Here is a 17,410-nt window from a genome sequence, read left to right as displayed (position 1 = left end):
TAGTCTGTGTGTGGGGATTGCTGAAATGTACTAAGCTCAGAGTGGAGAAAGACCCTGGAAAAGACGTTTAATGGGGGTTCTAGAGAGAGAATTAGCACAGAGTATTTTTGCAGGTTTATGCAAAAAGCAAACATCATTCACAGACTGATATGTCTTGTCCTACTTTTTCTTCCCCCCAGGTTTGCATCTTCAAATCCCACAAAAGACTGATTTTTACAATGTATCTGCATTCAGTGTAGAGTATGTCAGGCTTGGCAGACTTCATTCAGTTTCTCCTGCAGGGCTATCGTGTAAGCCTACATATATTCATTATGTTTTTTTTATCAGAAGCAGGATGAGTATCCTCTTTCTGTCCCATTTCTGCACCGTGGTTCAGAGACAAATCCTTGTGGCTGCGTGAAAATCAACCAGCTAGACGCAGATGAAGATGGGCTTTGGGGAATTATCCACCCACACACAACATTTCAATCTGAGATTTTAGAGATTTTTCAAGGCACTTTACGGATGATATATTCAAACGTCCTACTTTATTTATTTATTTAAAATAAAGCTGTCATCTTTGAGTGATTCAGTCAAATCAGCACCCAGTGCTTCTCTGCTTCCCTCCAAATTTGCAGACGAGGGCATTTGTCGTTCAGCCTTCTTTAAACGGTTCTGCTCTTTGTAAAATATTTTTTAATGTGGTTGTCAATGAAGTGGAAATTTCCCATGATCAGCACTGTTGAATCTGAGTAGAGTATTTTTATATTATTTGAAAACCGACTATAAAGGTGAAGAGAAAAAACACTAAATCTGATATAGACAAATACAAATTTGCAATGGCACAATGAAAAAAGGCAGTGATTACATTAAGCCCAGTTCTAATTGATCCAAGTGTCCCAATAAGTCATGCCAGTGTGCCAAAGAAATTATGATGATTACTTTACTATTGTGTTCATCCTATTTTGTTATGTCCTTAGTGACAACAGTCTATACATCAGCAGCAGCAATGCTTAAAACTTAAAAAATAATCAAGAAAGATACAGCCTTATCTATTTAAAAGTAACATGTACATTCAACAAATACTGTCCTAAAGTGAAATTCTGAGGGAGCACATTGCTTGTGCATTTATTTTAACCTAAAGCTTTCTAACAAAGAATAAGGCAGATACTAAAGTTAGTGTGAACACTGGATCATAGTTCATCAAACGTCTCCCACTTAACTCTGTTTGATTTGTCTGAAAAAAAAAAAAAAATAAATAAACTTCTTAATTGTAATTGTGCAAAATTTGAGATTCCTATAAGTCATATATGAAGGTACATATAGTTTTGTTTTTACATGTTTTACAGGCATCATATGTGAGGGGCTCTACATGAGTATTTCAAAACTTTATATTGAAAAAATGAGAAGACTACCACAAATTTTGGATATAATATTAACAAAAATGTGCTCCTTCAAGAAAGATTCATTTGGATTTGGTACATGGTGTAATACCTGAGGTATCTCCCACTGAAGTTGGATGAAAATGTGTGTGACTAAAATCTGAAATTTACTATACTGGAAGGGACCAACAGCCCTCCTGGGGACCAAAATCCATGTCACTCAAAATGTGGTTTTAGTGTCAGGGTTACAGTTGGGTTATGGTTAGGTATAAAAGAAAGTTTCATTTAGTTGACTTGGGCATTATGTCAATGGGATGTCCCCACGAGGATAGCAAACCAGACGTGTGTGTGTGTGTGTGTATTATATTCGAGCTTTAATATCTCTAAACCAATCATCTGATTTTGACAGTTTTGTAGAATATTATGTGCCTAGTGCAGAGAAGCTGTAAATAAAATATCAGTCCTCTACCTGCAAAACTGTGGTTCCTGCAGGCCTTTAAATGCTGTCAGAGATTGGACATCCAATTATTTGAAGGATTCAGGGATCCATCTTTCAATGTTAGCTTGAGTTACACTCCTGACGGCCCATGTACATAGAGCCTTAGACCCAGATATTTAACATTTTATTATTCTTAAAATACAAAGAAGATCCGGCTCAAAGAGTTTTATCAGTTTTGTAGATAGTTTTTTTAAAAAATGCTAGAAAAAAGTTAAAAGACCATAATTCCTTTTTTTTTAACAGAAAATATTGGAAATAAACCTTTCTGATAATAATAAAATAATAAGTTCCATTAAGAACAGTAGGTTTCCCTTGGAATTGTTTCATGCAGATCTGAGGTGGTCAGATGGACGTTTTATTTCGAACACACTGGAATAGAGATGGAATAACCCCAATATGGTTAAACAGCAACGTGTAAAAATGTCTTGCAAACTGATAATCTATTACGCATTATTATATTTTTTTTTTGCTCAAGATTATAAAAATAACTCCTCTGTGCACAAATGAACATTCTTTTTGAATGCTACTACTACTACTAATAAGAAGAATATGATTTATATTATAATATGATATTAATTAACATCAGTGGCAATTGTAGCACACTTGTGGCACACTGAATTTCTCAAAACAGAAACAAGCTACACTGCACATGCTCATTAGGACTCTTTCTCTGCCGGTAGAAAAAATGCAGTTAGATTTCTCCTGCAGAAATTTTCCAGGTCAAAATTGATTCGGATGTAAAAAAGTAAGGTTTTTTTTTTTGATCTATAGTATTTTTATTCTACTGTCTAAAGTTTAGATGACTTAAACGTACTTCAACGTTATCTTTGTGTTATCGGTTAAAAAGTAACATCAGTGGATTGTGGTAAAATAGGTATTGCTTGGTAGAATAAAAGCTTGTAATGGGTGCCATATGTCATAAATAAATGTGAGTCGTTGGGCTTAAATTGTAAGAAATACATTTTTCTTTCAGTAAAGAAAAAAATTCAGTAAAATCTTTGTGTAAATTTTAAAAATTGTGTACATTTTATTTGTAAGATAATTTCTGTACCATTTCTGTTTTTCTTCTGTAGAAACAGAAAGCTCAATAGTAGATAGAAAAAACACTTTACTGTCACTGAAATATTCATTGCTTTGGTGTAGTATGTTCATGTGAGAGGTGTTTAACATTAGGAAAAGCAGTAAAACGTGTTATAATGCAGTTAAACGTCCAAAATCTGGGCCCTTTACATTTTTCAAACGTTTCCAGTGAATCTTACTGGAGTCTCTCCCAGGCTGATTCTGGCCCCTGAGCCTTATGTTTCATACCACTGATCTACGTGACTACTAAATTCATTCTGTTTGACATGCAGTTACTATGATTTTTTTTTCCAGTGTTGATTAAAATATTTTAAACATGCCTTTGTAGTCACTAACTAAAAGTAGTCATATATTGACATGGTTTGTTTTATAATGGTTACTGTCTATTTTCTATCTTTCTTTAAAAAAAATCAGTGCAACGAAACAGACACAGAATGATTGTTAAATGTTAGTATGTTTTGATTAAATTATCGACGCTACACTAAGTTGTGCACTTCAAATTTGACAGCTCATAGGAATAAATGATCAAATAAAACAGGACTCTCTAGATATCCCCTAACGAATTGCGTCTGTATCCGCTCCCTGCGTCCATGTATGAATAAAAAGAATAATAATGATAATGATAAATGTCGATGACAAAAACAGTGAAGGAGGTGTCCGCTGCAACTCCCGGGAGCACTGCGTGGCCTGTGCTGATGTGAATGCAGAGATAGGCGTATTTTGAGGAAGATGATCGGGAGGAGGAGGGCGGGGGAGGAGAGGAGACGAGAGGAGAGAGGATGGAGAGGGAGTGAGACCCGGATGCTGATGCGAGTGAGGCGAAGGAAGGAAGAGGGGAGAGAAAATATCGATTTACGGCAAGAAAACCGAAGGGAGTGTAATAGAAGGGGCCTTTACCCTGCGTGAACTGTCATCAGGAGCGAGGAGGGGGATACGGCAGCTGGTTATAGCGCACCCATATCCGCGGATATCAGTGTGCGTGTGTGTGTGTGTGTTTTGCACCTGTATACCCGGCGGTGAGGGGAGGAGGACACGCCAAAGGAGAGAAGAGAAGATGCTGTGATCCGCTACTTGCAGGGATGTAGAGAGGGAGAGACGGGAGAGTCAGGGAGGGGGAGGACGGCGCTACGTTAAAAAAAGATGCTTGTTTTGCGGGGAATACGCGTTTCACCTCGAAGTATTGTGAGAATGCGGCGGCCGTGTAATAAATCGTACCGTTTGGCGAAGCCCAGAAACTTCAGGCGGTGTCGGTTTTTTTGACAGGCGGCGCGAGCGAGACGGCCGTTCGTCAAGGCGTTGAAGCTAAAGCTAGCCTCGCTGCTGTGTGGGAGAGCGGCGGCGAGGCTAAAATAGCATGTTGTTGGACCTGTGAAACAGGCCTGGCAGTGAGGGGAAAACAGTGATTTCATTTTCAGTGCAAGCATACACTTGACGTATTGGACGTTTTGTCCGTTTACTTAACTAAAAATAATATTAAGCGTAGGAAAAATACATGAATATTTTAAGGCAGACGTGAAAACCTGCTCGTTTTAAGGCTATATAAGGGTAACGTTTCTCATTAACAGTCATATATCGTTAACGTCATACGTATAACAAGGTGTGAGTTATAGAAATAAGCTAATGTACATAAATAAGACTCGTTAGTTTGCCTACTTTAGAGTAGTGGTTGGTATTTAACACAGAAAACACCCTAAAAACTTAATGCCATGTCAGTTCTCCCCGCTTTATTCTACATATAGCAAGATGTTTTGTAAAAAAAATAATAATTAAAAAAAATAAACATTATGTTTACCGTGTTGTCTCGGTTTAGATGAAAAACGTCCACCCAGGTGTTGTAAATCAGCAGCAGTTTTCACTTCTATGGTTTTTTGTTTTTTTCACGTTCATGAAGTGACTTCAAAGAAAGTCCGTGTTACCGCTGACATAAAAAGACAGTCGTTCTAATTTGAGCATCGTCTTGTCTCCCACAGTAACTTCTGTGTAAGCTGTACAATATCACAGTAATTGCAATAACTACAGTGCAGTAAGTAGTAATAATTGTGTGTTAGCCTCCAGTTAAGAGCAGTATGAGTAAGGAACTGTCTCTAAGTCAGTCAGCTCAATATGTTGGGCCCTATCGACTGGAAAAGACTCTGGGGAAGGGACAGACAGGTGAGTATTGCCGAGTTGTTTCTGAAATTAAAACTAGTGTTTTGTGTAGTGTTTAAACTGTGCGCTTTTATTCTACCCCCACCCGCCACCCTTCTTGTGTTTTATAATGATCTCTCTCATCCAATCTACAGGACTTGTCAAACTGGGGATCCACTGTATTACGGGTCAGAAGGTAGCCATCAAAATAGTCAACAGAGAGAAGCTGTCTGAGTCAGTCCTGATGAAGGTACAGTCTGACGCTGTTGAAGGCGTTGCTCACAGTGACGTTAATGATGACACTTATATGTATATATATATATATATATATATATATATATATATATATATATATATATATATATATATATATATATATATATAGCATGGTGTTTTGACAAAATGTCCCATATTCACTATATTTATCGTCTGTATGAGTTAACAGTTAACCTCCGTTCAGATGTGTGAAAAACAACTCGCTCATGAGCCTCGCTTCAAAATCTTTCTCTCTCTATGCTTTCCCTTCTTTCTAACCAGGTTGAAAGGGAGATTGCCATTCTGAAACTGATTGAGCATCCGCATGTATTGAAGCTGCATGATGTTTACGAGAATAACAAATATCTGTGAGTTCCCTCTGCATTCAGAAAAAGCCTTTCTCTTTGGCTCAATGCAGTCTGCATGCTTTCTAGCTGCATACTAATCTTTGGAGTGGGATGAGTATAAATATTTCAAGAAAAGCTGTAATAATCTGCTGTCGTTACTGTAAGTCTCACTTTTCCTTCATCCCCTACTTTTATTCTCAAAAGTCTGTCTTAATGAGGAGTATGTCTCAAATCTATTAATACCCTTACAAAACAACTGTTGGAGTAGACAGATGGGTTGTCCGAAAGTGAGTACAGCCTGAATATTGTAGTCCTAGTATCCAACATCATAAGCTTATTATATCAAACCATGGGAAGTGTCTAAGTTTAAATAGTTTTTTCTTAGCATCTTGTCTGCTTTTCACTACTTGCACCACTTTTCCACCAATGTGGTGCCAAACTAAGAACCTGTTTCCCACATTTTCACCAAAAGTGCAAACACTGATATCCTTTTCTGCGGGATGGGCCTTTAATTCTCTTCCTGTAGAAACTACATCAAACTTTTGCAGTGTTCGGTTTGGTCAAAAAAGTCGGTTGGTCCTCTAAAAGCACCAGGGCAGAACTGGCTCTGCGCTTGGTCCGGCACCACATCAGTGGAAAAGCGTTATCAGAATCATAAGTTCAAATCACACTGTTGTCCCTGTTTGTGGACAGGTACCTGGTGTTAGAGCATGTGTCAGGAGGAGAGCTTTTTGACTACCTGGTAAAGAAGGGCCGGCTAACTCCAAAAGAGGCCAGGAAGTTCTTCAGGCAGATCATCTCTGCTTTGGATTTCTGCCACAGTCATTCCATCTGGTTGGTTTTTTGCACCGAGCTGTAATAACCGTGTTTGAGTCAAGTTCATATGTAGGATGTTGATTTAAGACTCATCTACTGACTTACAAAGCTATTTTGAGCGTTTCTTTTTAAACAATACAACAGCTGTTGTCTGATGTACTAAATGAGTGAAACACATTATGATTGTGCAAACACATTTTCAGAGTCATGCAGTTGTATTTGATTTAAAGCATCATGTTGACAACAACTCTAACAGTATTGGTTGTATGTGTGCAGTCACAGAGACCTGAAACCTGAGAACTTGCTCCTGGATGAAAAGAACAACATTCGTATTGCTGACTTTGGCATGGCCTCCCTGCAGGTGGGAGACAGTCTGTTAGAAACCAGCTGTGGGTGAGTATCAACTCTGTGTGTGAGCTTCATGAATGATGATGTACATACATAAACAGGGTTATATAATTCAACAACTTGCAGTATGACTCTGTACATTTTAAAGGCTCCACGTCAGCAGAAAAATACAGCGTCTACAACACAGATCTATGACTTCTTTTATACAGTGCTCATTTTACTTTCACTAATATTAATGGCAAACCTTTTCTGATTTTAGATCACCACATTACGCTTGCCCTGAGGTTATACGGGTAAGTATCCAGCTCTTATTCTCTGTATTCTCAAATGTTCTTGTTTGAAATGTAAATAAAAAAAATTTTTTGTAGAGAGATAAATCGCTCCAAAGGTACATGATCTAAACCAGGGATGTCAAACCCATTTTACACTGTGGGACATGTACAGTCCACTTTGATCTTAAGTGTGTTTGATCAGTTAAACTCTGCTTTCTGAGAGTGTAAAGAAGTTAAATCACACATTTAATCTCAGAGATATTTTGATATTTAAAAACGAAGTGCAATTTCAACAATACAGTTTTTCTGCATGCTAAAGAAATGCTGTGTTGGGCTTAAATTGTAAGAAGTAAATATATAAAATTACAGAAAGAGTTCTGTTAGTTTATTACTCAGTCTGTGATTATGAACATTTTTGTTATTTGACAGAGCATCCTGTTTTTTTTGAAATGGTGAACCCTATGTAAAAATTGTACATTTCTATAGTAGACAGTGAAAAAACAGGAATTTTCTGTCATTTAATTGTTTATCTTTTACTTATTTACTTTGGTGTAGTATGAATGGTTTTTCAAAAAGCTGTTAAAAGTTTGAAAATACAATAAAAAGTCAAATTTATGCCCCCACATTTTCCATAGCTCTCCAGTGGGCCTGATTGGCGTCTTTGGCTGGCCAATTCTGGCGGCCGAGCCTTATGTTTGACACCCCTGATGAAAACTAACCAGTAACATGACACTTTTAATGTTAAGTTCAGTCTGTCTCGTGAGTTGTTTTTCTGAACGTTCACACCTTTTAGCATGAGTAAATCTTTAGGACACTCAGCATTTAAAAGATTATCCAGTGTTGTCGATTCAAATCTGGCTTCATGGTATTTTTAGACTGAGTTTGACTAAATGGATTTTAGTGTTCCTTTCAGTGTTTTTCATCCTGAAATCAGCCTAAATCATCCTGTGACGGGTGCCAAGTTTTGTGAATCACTTTTGTATTGAAATGGCCGGCGGTGAATAAAATCATAAGTGTTTGTGTGTTTGCAGGGGGAGAAGTATGATGGGCGGAGAGCAGATGTGTGGAGCTGTGGGGTCATTCTGTTTGCCCTACTGGTGGTAAGTCTTTTACTTGTGTTTTCACAGTGCACTTTGGTCTTTTTTAAAATCCCTTATCTAATGTTTTTTGCAGTTTTTTCTTACATCCCACGCTTGCCAGTGTTTTTTTTTTTTTAATGCAATCTGTTTTTTTGTTCCTTTCTTGTTTTTGTCTCTCTCTCTCTCTCTCTGCCCTACAGGGGGCCCTTCCTTTTGACCACGACAATTTACGCCAGCTCCTGGAAAAGGTAAAGAGCGGGGTGTTCCACATGCCTCACTTCATCCCCCCGGACTGTCAGTCCCTGCTGAAGGGAATGATTGAGGTCAACCCTGAAAAGAGGCTCACGGTATGAGACTGCTCACATTAGTCCAGACCTCAGATGCAGCATGCATTTACACCTGTTTTCAGTCACCTGCCTTAAACTGGGATTGCCTCTCCTTCTGTAAGATAAAATATATGTTTAATGGGACTCTTGCTTTTGGTACAAATAATTTTTGTCTCGATTCACTTTTAGATGATCCTTCTTGCCTTTCCTATTATCCTTTTTTGCTGGATCTGCACTCTAGCTGATATTTATGTGTGGCACAGTTGCATTTTGTATGTGTTTTATTGGCGCATTCATTGCAATACTGTACAGTCAGGAAGATGCATCGTAGTGGCAGCTGTTAAAGCATGTTTTGGGGACTTAACTGAGTCATCTAGAACTTGCTCAGTAATATTTCTAACACACACACACACACACACACACACACACAAGTGATTTTCTGATTAAACTTTCAAAAGCAAACATTGCAGAGTTGAAAATGTTTTTTATGATCCAGTTTAATGGGTAATATTCTGCAATCGTGAGATTTGTGGATGTATAAAAAAAAAAAAAAGTGATGTGAACTGTTTACACAGCACAGCTCTGTGGCCATCTGGCTGTTAACTGACTGTAGACACTAATGGCCCCATCTGCCCTGTCACCCCTTATAGCTAGAGGCCATCCAGAAACATTCCTGGTATCTGTGAGTATACATTCGTTTTCTCATACGTGACTGCTGAAGTGATCGTATTTAATCATGTACAGTACATCTGTGTCATTCCTATGTGCTTCATTTTGTTTGACTCCTACTAGGGGTGGTCGTAACGAGCCGTGTCCTGAGCAGCCTCCTCCAAGGCGGGTTTGTGTGAGGCGAATCTTGTCCCTGACTGAGCTGGACCCAGATGTGCTGGACAGCATGCACTCGCTCGGTTGTTTCCGAGACAGAGTCAAGCTCACACGTGACTTGCAGTGTGAGGAGTAAGTCATTTCTTTCAGCTTCCAAACACGTTTGTGGTTTCTAGCGTCAGCTTGAAATGGCTGGAAAAATCAGAACATTTGTGGCATATAATATGCAATGCAGTCACAAGCATGTAATATTTCTTTCAGTGTATATTTTGCTTTTGCTGTTGCGTATTTTTTGTTGTTGTATTTTTTTCTCCTTTTAACACTCAGCCAGCATATTTGACGTTATGCAACCGATTAATATTGGCCACAAACATCCTATCTTGTCTTATTTGCCTATATAGTGTTGAGTTAGAGGAAGGAGTATGTGGCTTATTTTTAGCTCTTTTCCCATTGGTGTGATCAGTTAAATAAACTGATTGTGTCATGAAATCCATGTCTGCGTGACCGTGTGAACAGCCTACTAAAAGCTAATCGCGTGGCTGTGTGGCATCCATACAGATTTCCTTTTTAAATAAATATTATGACATTTTAGCATCTCATTCAATCTGTATTTTTCTCCCACCCCCCAACAGAGAAAACCAGGAGAAAATGATCTATTACCTTCTGCTAGACAGGAAAGAGCGGTACCCCAGCTATGAGGATGAGGACTTACCTCCGCGCAATGATGTAGGTCAGTCTTTAGGGGGCAGGAGGGATCCACTCAAGAGAGGACGCTACAGTTATCGGTCTGAGACACATTTTACCGACTTTTTCAAGAGCGGTGTTCCTGTATGCTCAGTTCTCCTTCCAGTGAATTAGGGATTACTTGAGGTTATGATTTAAACACTATTAAGTTATAATTTTATTACTTGATGCACTGACTGCACTGACTAGCATTAGCATTAGAGATAAAATATACAGCAGTATGGCCCTTAATGTCCTTGTGTTGGAGTTTTAGTGTGTTTACCTGTTTCTTTAATACTATAAGTTGTCGCTGGCTTTTACCATGATTATACCAGCCTTTGCAGGACATCTGCAAGCTTTGTCTATGAGATAAAACTGGAAGGGACAGCAATTCTGTAAATGCAAATGAAGCTAAGTTTATCACAGTCACAGATGGCGCAGTGAGCAAAAGGCCTGTGAAAGAATTTTTCAGAAGAAATTCCTGAAGTGCGAAACACAGCACAAAGCTTAAAATTAAAACAAAATTTGTAACGAGTTTATGGTGGCGTTTCTCAGCAGACCCTCCTCGAAAGCGCGTCGACTCCCCTATGCTGACGCGCCACGGCCGTTGCCGTCCCGAAAGGAAGAGCCTGGAGGTCCTGAGTGTCACCGAACAAGGGTCTCCTACACCACCTCGCAGGGCCCTGGACACAGCTGCACACAGCCAGAGGTATAGCATGTTTTTCTTACACATATATAGTACATACACTCTGTATTCTGCAGAATTAGAGCGCAAGAATTCATTATCATACAGTTTTTGTTTTGGGGGTTTTTTTCTTGGGGGGGGGGGGGGGGGGGGGGGGGGGGGGTTTAACAGCCTATTAATCTTTGGGTCTCTTTGTCAGGTCTCGCTCAGTCAGTGGAGCGTCAACCGGTCTCTCCTCCAGCCCTCTCAGTAGTCCCAGGGTAAGGTTCTGTAAACCAACTTGTTCATACTTTTACTACATTATCTTTGAACACTATACCTGGATCCATAATAAAATGCTAATTTCTGGTAGTCTGCATTTATATTATTTAACTCCTGTCAATAATATAGCTTTAAGTCCAGTCTCATATTTGTGTCCTGCAGTTCAGACAGCTGTCAGTGTCAGCAGGGTACTGTGTACATTTTAGCCTCATTGGGCAATAACAGCTCTGTAAACCAACAGTGGAAATGACTTCAGAGATAATGTTGACAGACTAGGTAGTAATTTAGTTTACCTCAATTCAGTATTACTCCTTTGCCAACTATTGATTCAGTATGTAACAATGCGGTTTTTTTGCTGATGTCAGTCTCTACATGAAGCTGCTTTAAAAAAAACAAATATTCACTCCTCGCAACTCCCTAAAATATCTTCTCAGTCATTTTTACACATCATCACAACACAGGTCCCTTAAATGAATTGTCTCACCCAACAGGAGGCTTGCATTTGTTTTCTGTCTTCATGTCACTTTTCTTCCTCCTCATGCATGAGCTAGTTTTATATATGATAATTTGAACAATTTGACAGCTTAATTAGATGCTTTATTGGATAATTAATGGTTTGATTGTGCTTGAAAGTGTATAAAAACAGTCCCTAAAGGGTAAAAAAAAAAACCTTAATTGGCAGCAATTACTCTATAGTAACACCTTCACAGCCACTGTCCTGTGTCACTGCATTCTTAACCCTGCCACAACTGTCACGAAACCCTCACTTTCAATAGATTTAAAGGGCGCGTACAAAAGACTGAAATGCACTAAATGAAAGACTTTATGATCGGCACTGAGAACTGCATTCGGCACTTTCACTCCTCACAAGATGCACTCTTCTGTCATTAAGCATGATATTCATTTCCATCCTTTCTCCATTTTCCATCCCTTCTCTTTCTTGTTTTCCATGTCTCCCACCCCCTCACCCTGACAAACCCCCACCCCCCAGTCCTATCAGAGCCCCGTCTTCACTTTCAGCCAATCAGATGTCACCTCTGCCACCGCTTCCCCACTCACAAAGGAGTCCAAACAGGGAAGCACCACCACTCCTCGCTCAGCACGGGCTCATGACAAGCCCAAAGCTCCCCCAAACCCAAAGACCCAGACCTTGCCCACCAAGGGACCCGCCAACCGACCCCACCTACAGCCCATCAAATCCTTGCCTCTGCAAAATCCATCCTCCCGCTCGCCCTCCCCTTCCCCACTCCTGTCACCCATCCCCCGTTTCTTCTTCCCTTCCTCTTCTGTCCTAAAGTCAGTGACTAAGAGCTTCTACCCAAACTCTGCCCACTCTGTGCCGCAGGTCACTCCCCAGGGCTCTCCGTTGCCCACACCCTTGGGCACCCCTGTTCACCACCCTCACCACCCCTCCTCCACCCCGCCCTCCTCTTCCTCGTCCTCATCCTCCTCGCGGGCGGAGGGAGGGGGAGGGGTGGGCTCACTGTCGCTGACCCCACCCTCCAGTCCAGGAGGGGGGAGCGGCATGGCAGCCAGCAGCTCTGCCCATTGGAGGACTCGCCTCAATTCTTTCAAGAACAACCTCCTGGGCTCACCAAGATTCCATCGGCGTAAATTGCAAGGTCAGTCCTGCATGTTTGCTCTCATATTTTGTGGGAGTTATGCTTTTAGTGTGTAGGATTATAGCTTCAGAAGATTTCATTACTTCTAATACACTGGTTTCCTTTTTCAGCTTTCATCTCTGTAATCGCTGAGGATTATCTATAAGTTTTTCCTTTTGCTCTATTCTGTCAAATGTCGATTGCGGAATTTTTGTGTGTGCTTCATCTCTCTCACAGTTCCTACATCAGAGGATATGTCCAGCCTAACGCCAGAATCCAGCCCTGAGTGAGTCCCAGCTCCTGGAGATAAATATTTGTTGAGGTGTCGTATTTTCACGGTATAAAGCCGTTTGTTTACGCTGTCTGTGTCTCCTCATGCTGTGTATTTCTTTTGTCTGGCTACCAGGCTAGCTAAGAAATCGTGGTTTGGGAATTTCATCGGCTTGGAGAAAGAGGAGCAGATCTTCGTGGTGATCAGAGACAAACCGCTGAGCTCTGTTAAAGCTGACATTGTCCACGCCTTCCTGTCTGTGAGTGTCTGACTTGGACTGTCCTTCACTGCTCTCGCGATCAAAGCATGGCTCTGGCTGGATCTGACTTGTGCTCTCATACTGTACACACTCCATTTCTCTCATTATTTCAGTTTTCTCTTTATTTAATCTTTATTTGATCTTGCTCACTCGTGGCATGTAGATGGATCACTTTGCTTTCACCAATGGCTCACTCTTTCTCTCTCCTCTCCTCACCCTCACCCTTTGTCTCCCTATACTCACGTCGGTCCCCATACCTCTCCCGCCTCGTAAGTCTGTCGGTCTCTCTGCTTCTTCTCTGTCGCCCCACCACACAGATCCCATCCCTCAGTCACAGCGTCCTCTCACAGACCAGCTTCCGAGCCGAATACAAATCCTCCGGCGGTCCCTCCGTCTTCCAGAAGCCCGTCAAGTTCCAGGTGGACATTGCCTTTTCCGAGGGCGAGAGGGAGCGGGACAGGGAGAGAAACGAGAGGGAGGGCAGGAGGGAGACAGGAATTTACAGCGTGACATTCACCCTCATATCAGGCAAGTAAAGCAGATGCTAAAATTAGCTAATGGTGGAATGAAATGTTAAACATTTTGACAAAACTGTGTCGCTCCCTGAAAAAATCTCAATTTTTGCAAATCTGCTCAACAGCTTTCTGCTTTGGAAAGTTATATGAACAAATCAATAATACTCTTGTCAGCAAGTAAAGCTATAGCAAGATGAGGTTTAATAAGTAAAGGGGTTTAAGAGGGTTAATAAGTAAACCTTATAGTAAAATACTCAACATTTCCTGAAATGTTTATGTTTTTGAGCAGTATTTTTAAGTTGAAACTGGGTTCAACTTGGTTTGTTTTTACCAAATTGAGGGTTTTTCTCTGAAAATAACTTTGGATGTATAAAAAAAATCAGGTGACGTTAAGATCATATTATTTTGGAACAGTACCTACCCTAAGTTAAATGTGTGTGACTCCTCTTCAGGTCCGAGTCGCAGGTTCAGACGGGTGGTGGAAACGATTCAAGCGCAGCTTCTCAGCTCCCATGATCACCCACTGGTGTCAGCCCTATCTGGTAAGATTGCTTAACCACACAATACTTTTCCACACACTGCTGTAGAAATTCACCCTGTTTAAATTTTAGTCTTTGAGCTGATTTCTAGATCTATATTTGTTCTTGGAGCTGACTATAATAGCTTTGCATGATTCACAGTTCCTAGACTATAGTGAGCGAAGCATAGGGTGGAAGATTAGCTGCCACCTTAATCACCTTAATTCACACCTGCATTTCTGCCACTGACCCGTGAAGCCTGTGGATTGTAAACATTCAGAGTGACTTTCCCGTTCTCTTCTCTTGATCCCTTCCCAGATGAGAAGAACAGTCGGCCCCACGGGACCCCCACCCGCCAAAACTCGAGGCGCTCCGAGGGTGGGGGCGACAGGTGCGAGTGGGGTGACCGAGCAGATGGCGGAGGCATAGGAGGCAGCGGGGGAGTTCTGCAGCGCAGAGGCTCCGCCAAAGAGAGAACCCGACTGCTGTCCTCCAACGGAACCCAATCCCAACCGTAGGATAGAAAGTTAGACTGCGCAGCAGGATGCCTGAACTACACCAGAAAGAAGACAGTGTAATTTCATCTCCAAGTATCCCTGCAAGCCATGAGCTACTCCTATTCTTCCTTGTCTAAGTTACTGAAGGTGCTTGACCACAGAGCAAGGATTGAGCCTTTTTCCTCCCCATCATGCACATTTTTTCCAACTCGAGATTCTACCGATCTTATGATTACCAGGATTCCTACCCTTAAATGAGAAACAAGTGTTAACAAACCGCCCTTTAATGAAAAAAAATAATAACAATACGTGAATGAGCAGTTTGGTATATATCATAGGTACAGCTTCACAGATCAAACTAGGAATTTTGAAGTGCTAATGTGCATGCCAGTTAGCGAATCAGCCTGTTCAAGGATGCTGATATGATCAGATAGGCTAGTCTACCATATCATCGTATTACAGTATCCAACACCAAAAAAAAGGAAAAAAATAAATAATAGTCTTGTGATGGTTCTCGAGATTACTCCTAAAATGAATCAGTGCGCTCATATCACTATCAAGCAACATCTAAACCCGCCCACTAAAAAGAAATATGAATGCATCTCAGCAGAAGAATCCTAAAGAGTTAGCACCCTGCTGCCGCCCCAGTGAGTGGCGATGAGCTCAGTGAAGGTCCTGTTTTTCTCCAGCAGTGTCTCCTCCTAAGGTAAAGAAAACCAACAAAGTAAGCTAAGTAAGTGAATGTGAACAAAAAAAGATATTTTTTTATTTAGTTTTTATTTATGTTTACACATTTCTTTTAAGGATGTCAGTAGCACAGTGATCACAGTAAAGACAGCAACTGAGACACTCCACACAGTGTTTGACAGTGGAAGCTGCTTTTCCGACAGGCATTCATTCAGAGTTAAGTGTTTCGATTCTTTTATATTTGCTTTTTACTCAGAGACAATATGAAACAATGCTTCTAAGATTTTTGCATTGGACCCTCGTTGCTCTGAAGAAAAGTGTTTGAACAGAAATATGAACAGTAATATATGAAAGCTTTGTTTTGTCGTCACTATCCGTGATTAGCTTCATGAACCTCATCACAGCTGTTTGCGCCCAGATTGAATGAGAAGAGCATCACCGGCCTGTGGATCAAACAGAAACCGCCTTTCTCGTCAAGCTTTGTCTCCTGTTGCCATAGTATTCATATACTGACTCATGTCAAAATAAAGCAAACAAACAAACAAAAAAAGAAGATACACAGTAAGGAAATTCATCAATGGGACGCATTCATGATGCTGGACTTTAAAAAAGGTGTCAGCTTCTTGTTGAACAGGACTTCCTAACCCCACGCTCGTTATTTCAGTGTTCACCGACAAGCCAAGTATCCATCGCCGCACCCTTGCTCATCACTAAGAGTCGCCATTCTGCAAGCAGACGTAGCAACTCAAGGCAGTCACATATATTACTCCAGTACTCTATCAGACTAGTCGATGTTCATCACAGTCTTCCATACAGTGCAATATGCAACAAGAGTGCAGAAGGATTTCAGAGAGACACACAGTGCTACACTTTATTATTTTAATGTCATTTTTTCTAATCTGTCGATTTTTCTGTCTGTTGTTTATTTATTCATTTATGGGGGGGTTTTGTCATGTATTTGTTTTATAAACTAGATTTCATGCCAACAAAATGTGTCAATAACAAACCCAAGAAACCCGTTCCTGTTCCTGTTATTTACTCTTTTTTTCCGATAGCAGCAGTTGCTCTCATCTCACGTCCCCACTGAGCTTTTGTCTGTATCTTGCGTTTCTGTGACTCACACTGATCTCTGGTAACTGGTATCTGTGTGCGAGACGGGTGGGTGGCGACTGAATGAGAGTGGGCTGAGCACTTTGCAGCGGATGCGTTTTGAGGTAGTTACGTGTGGATTTTCCCGACTGACCCAGTGATTTTGAACTAACCAACACAGCCAAACCCTAACAGGCCTATGTTTTCTCTGTCACAAACACACATGAGCACATCAAATACTTGCTTGTTGGCTTTATCTCCTGTGTTAATGCCTTGTCCGTTTGACCTGTCTGTCCCGCTTCCTCACCTCTGTTTTGTTCCCATTGTCACAAGAAGAGAAACTGTATGGAGTTGTTTGCCTCACAGTCCTAAACACACTGATTGCTCACCTCATCTTTCACGTCACCTTCATTTTTCATTGACCCAACTCTGGCTAAGATTGTAAACTATTCTCCATCCATAAGGGTCAGTAGAATAAGGTGTTTAAAAAAAGAAATGTCTGTATCATAATTTAAATATAAAAAGTGCACTATTATAACTATTGCCTGTGATTAAAAAGAACAATTATGATTGAATTGATGGTCAAAATAAAGAGAGATCCACCTTATTGTTATGGTTACAGTAATAAACCCTAAATTCATATGTGTGTCTGTTTAGTTCCTGTGTAAAAAAAGAAAAGAAAAAGTGGCTTACTTTTAGGAAGCTTTTCCTTTCTTCATGACAGTTTGTCGTGACACACTGTCACACAAACGGGAAGTGTAATGTCTTATACAGTAATTATAGAATAATATTAAAGATTCTTGTAACCTTCTGAAGTTAGAATACTCAAGGCAAGTTTGATGGAGTTTATAATCACATTTTTTTTCAATTTAAGCAAACCTTCAGAAAAATCTGGTCAACTTGAATCAAGATTTTTCAGAAATATGTGTAAGAGACCTTAATTGCTTTGCTAAAATATAAAACAGAGAA

At 40.4% G+C, this 17,410-nt stretch overlaps 1 protein-coding gene across 10 annotated transcripts; it reads left to right on the top strand.

Annotated features, from left to right (window-relative positions):
• The first annotated feature begins 3,732 nt into the window (after nucleotides 1–3,732).
• On the top strand, nucleotides 3,733–17,067 carry brsk1a (BR serine/threonine kinase 1a). Of its 10 annotated transcripts, XM_085416257.1 has the most exons (20): nucleotides 3,733–4,241; nucleotides 4,284–5,091; nucleotides 5,223–5,317; nucleotides 5,605–5,690; nucleotides 6,363–6,503; nucleotides 6,762–6,878; nucleotides 7,093–7,126; nucleotides 8,137–8,205; nucleotides 8,385–8,531; nucleotides 9,161–9,192; nucleotides 9,303–9,467; nucleotides 9,968–10,065; nucleotides 10,614–10,767; nucleotides 10,943–11,003; nucleotides 11,996–12,626; nucleotides 12,843–12,891; nucleotides 13,012–13,135; nucleotides 13,453–13,663; nucleotides 14,103–14,192; nucleotides 14,475–17,067. In XM_085416257.1, the coding sequence occupies exons 2-20, from the start codon at nucleotides 5,007–5,009 to the stop codon at nucleotides 14,684–14,686; spliced, it is 2,601 nt and encodes an 866-aa protein (XP_085272383.1). In that variant the 5' UTR covers nucleotides 3,733–4,241; nucleotides 4,284–5,006; the 3' UTR covers nucleotides 14,687–17,067. The 10 variants fall into 10 exon arrangements, with proteins under 10 accessions (XP_085272383.1, XP_085272390.1, XP_085272392.1 ...); XM_085416264.1 differs by having other exon boundaries at nucleotides 3,733–5,091; nucleotides 10,617–10,767; nucleotides 12,350–12,626; XM_085416266.1 differs by having other exon boundaries at nucleotides 3,733–5,091; nucleotides 10,617–10,767; nucleotides 14,487–17,067.
• Nucleotides 17,068–17,410: the final 343 nt, after the last annotated feature.

Source organism: Rhamphochromis longiceps, linkage group LG8 (assembly GCF_057381845.1).
Source record: "Rhamphochromis longiceps isolate RC_006_pf linkage group LG8, R_longiceps_female_GT1.1, whole genome shotgun sequence".
Taxonomy (NCBI): Eukaryota; Metazoa; Chordata; class Actinopteri; order Cichliformes; family Cichlidae; genus Rhamphochromis; species Rhamphochromis longiceps.
Note: the sequence above shows the minus strand (reverse complement) of the source record. Positions and strands in the feature narration are given on the sequence as shown.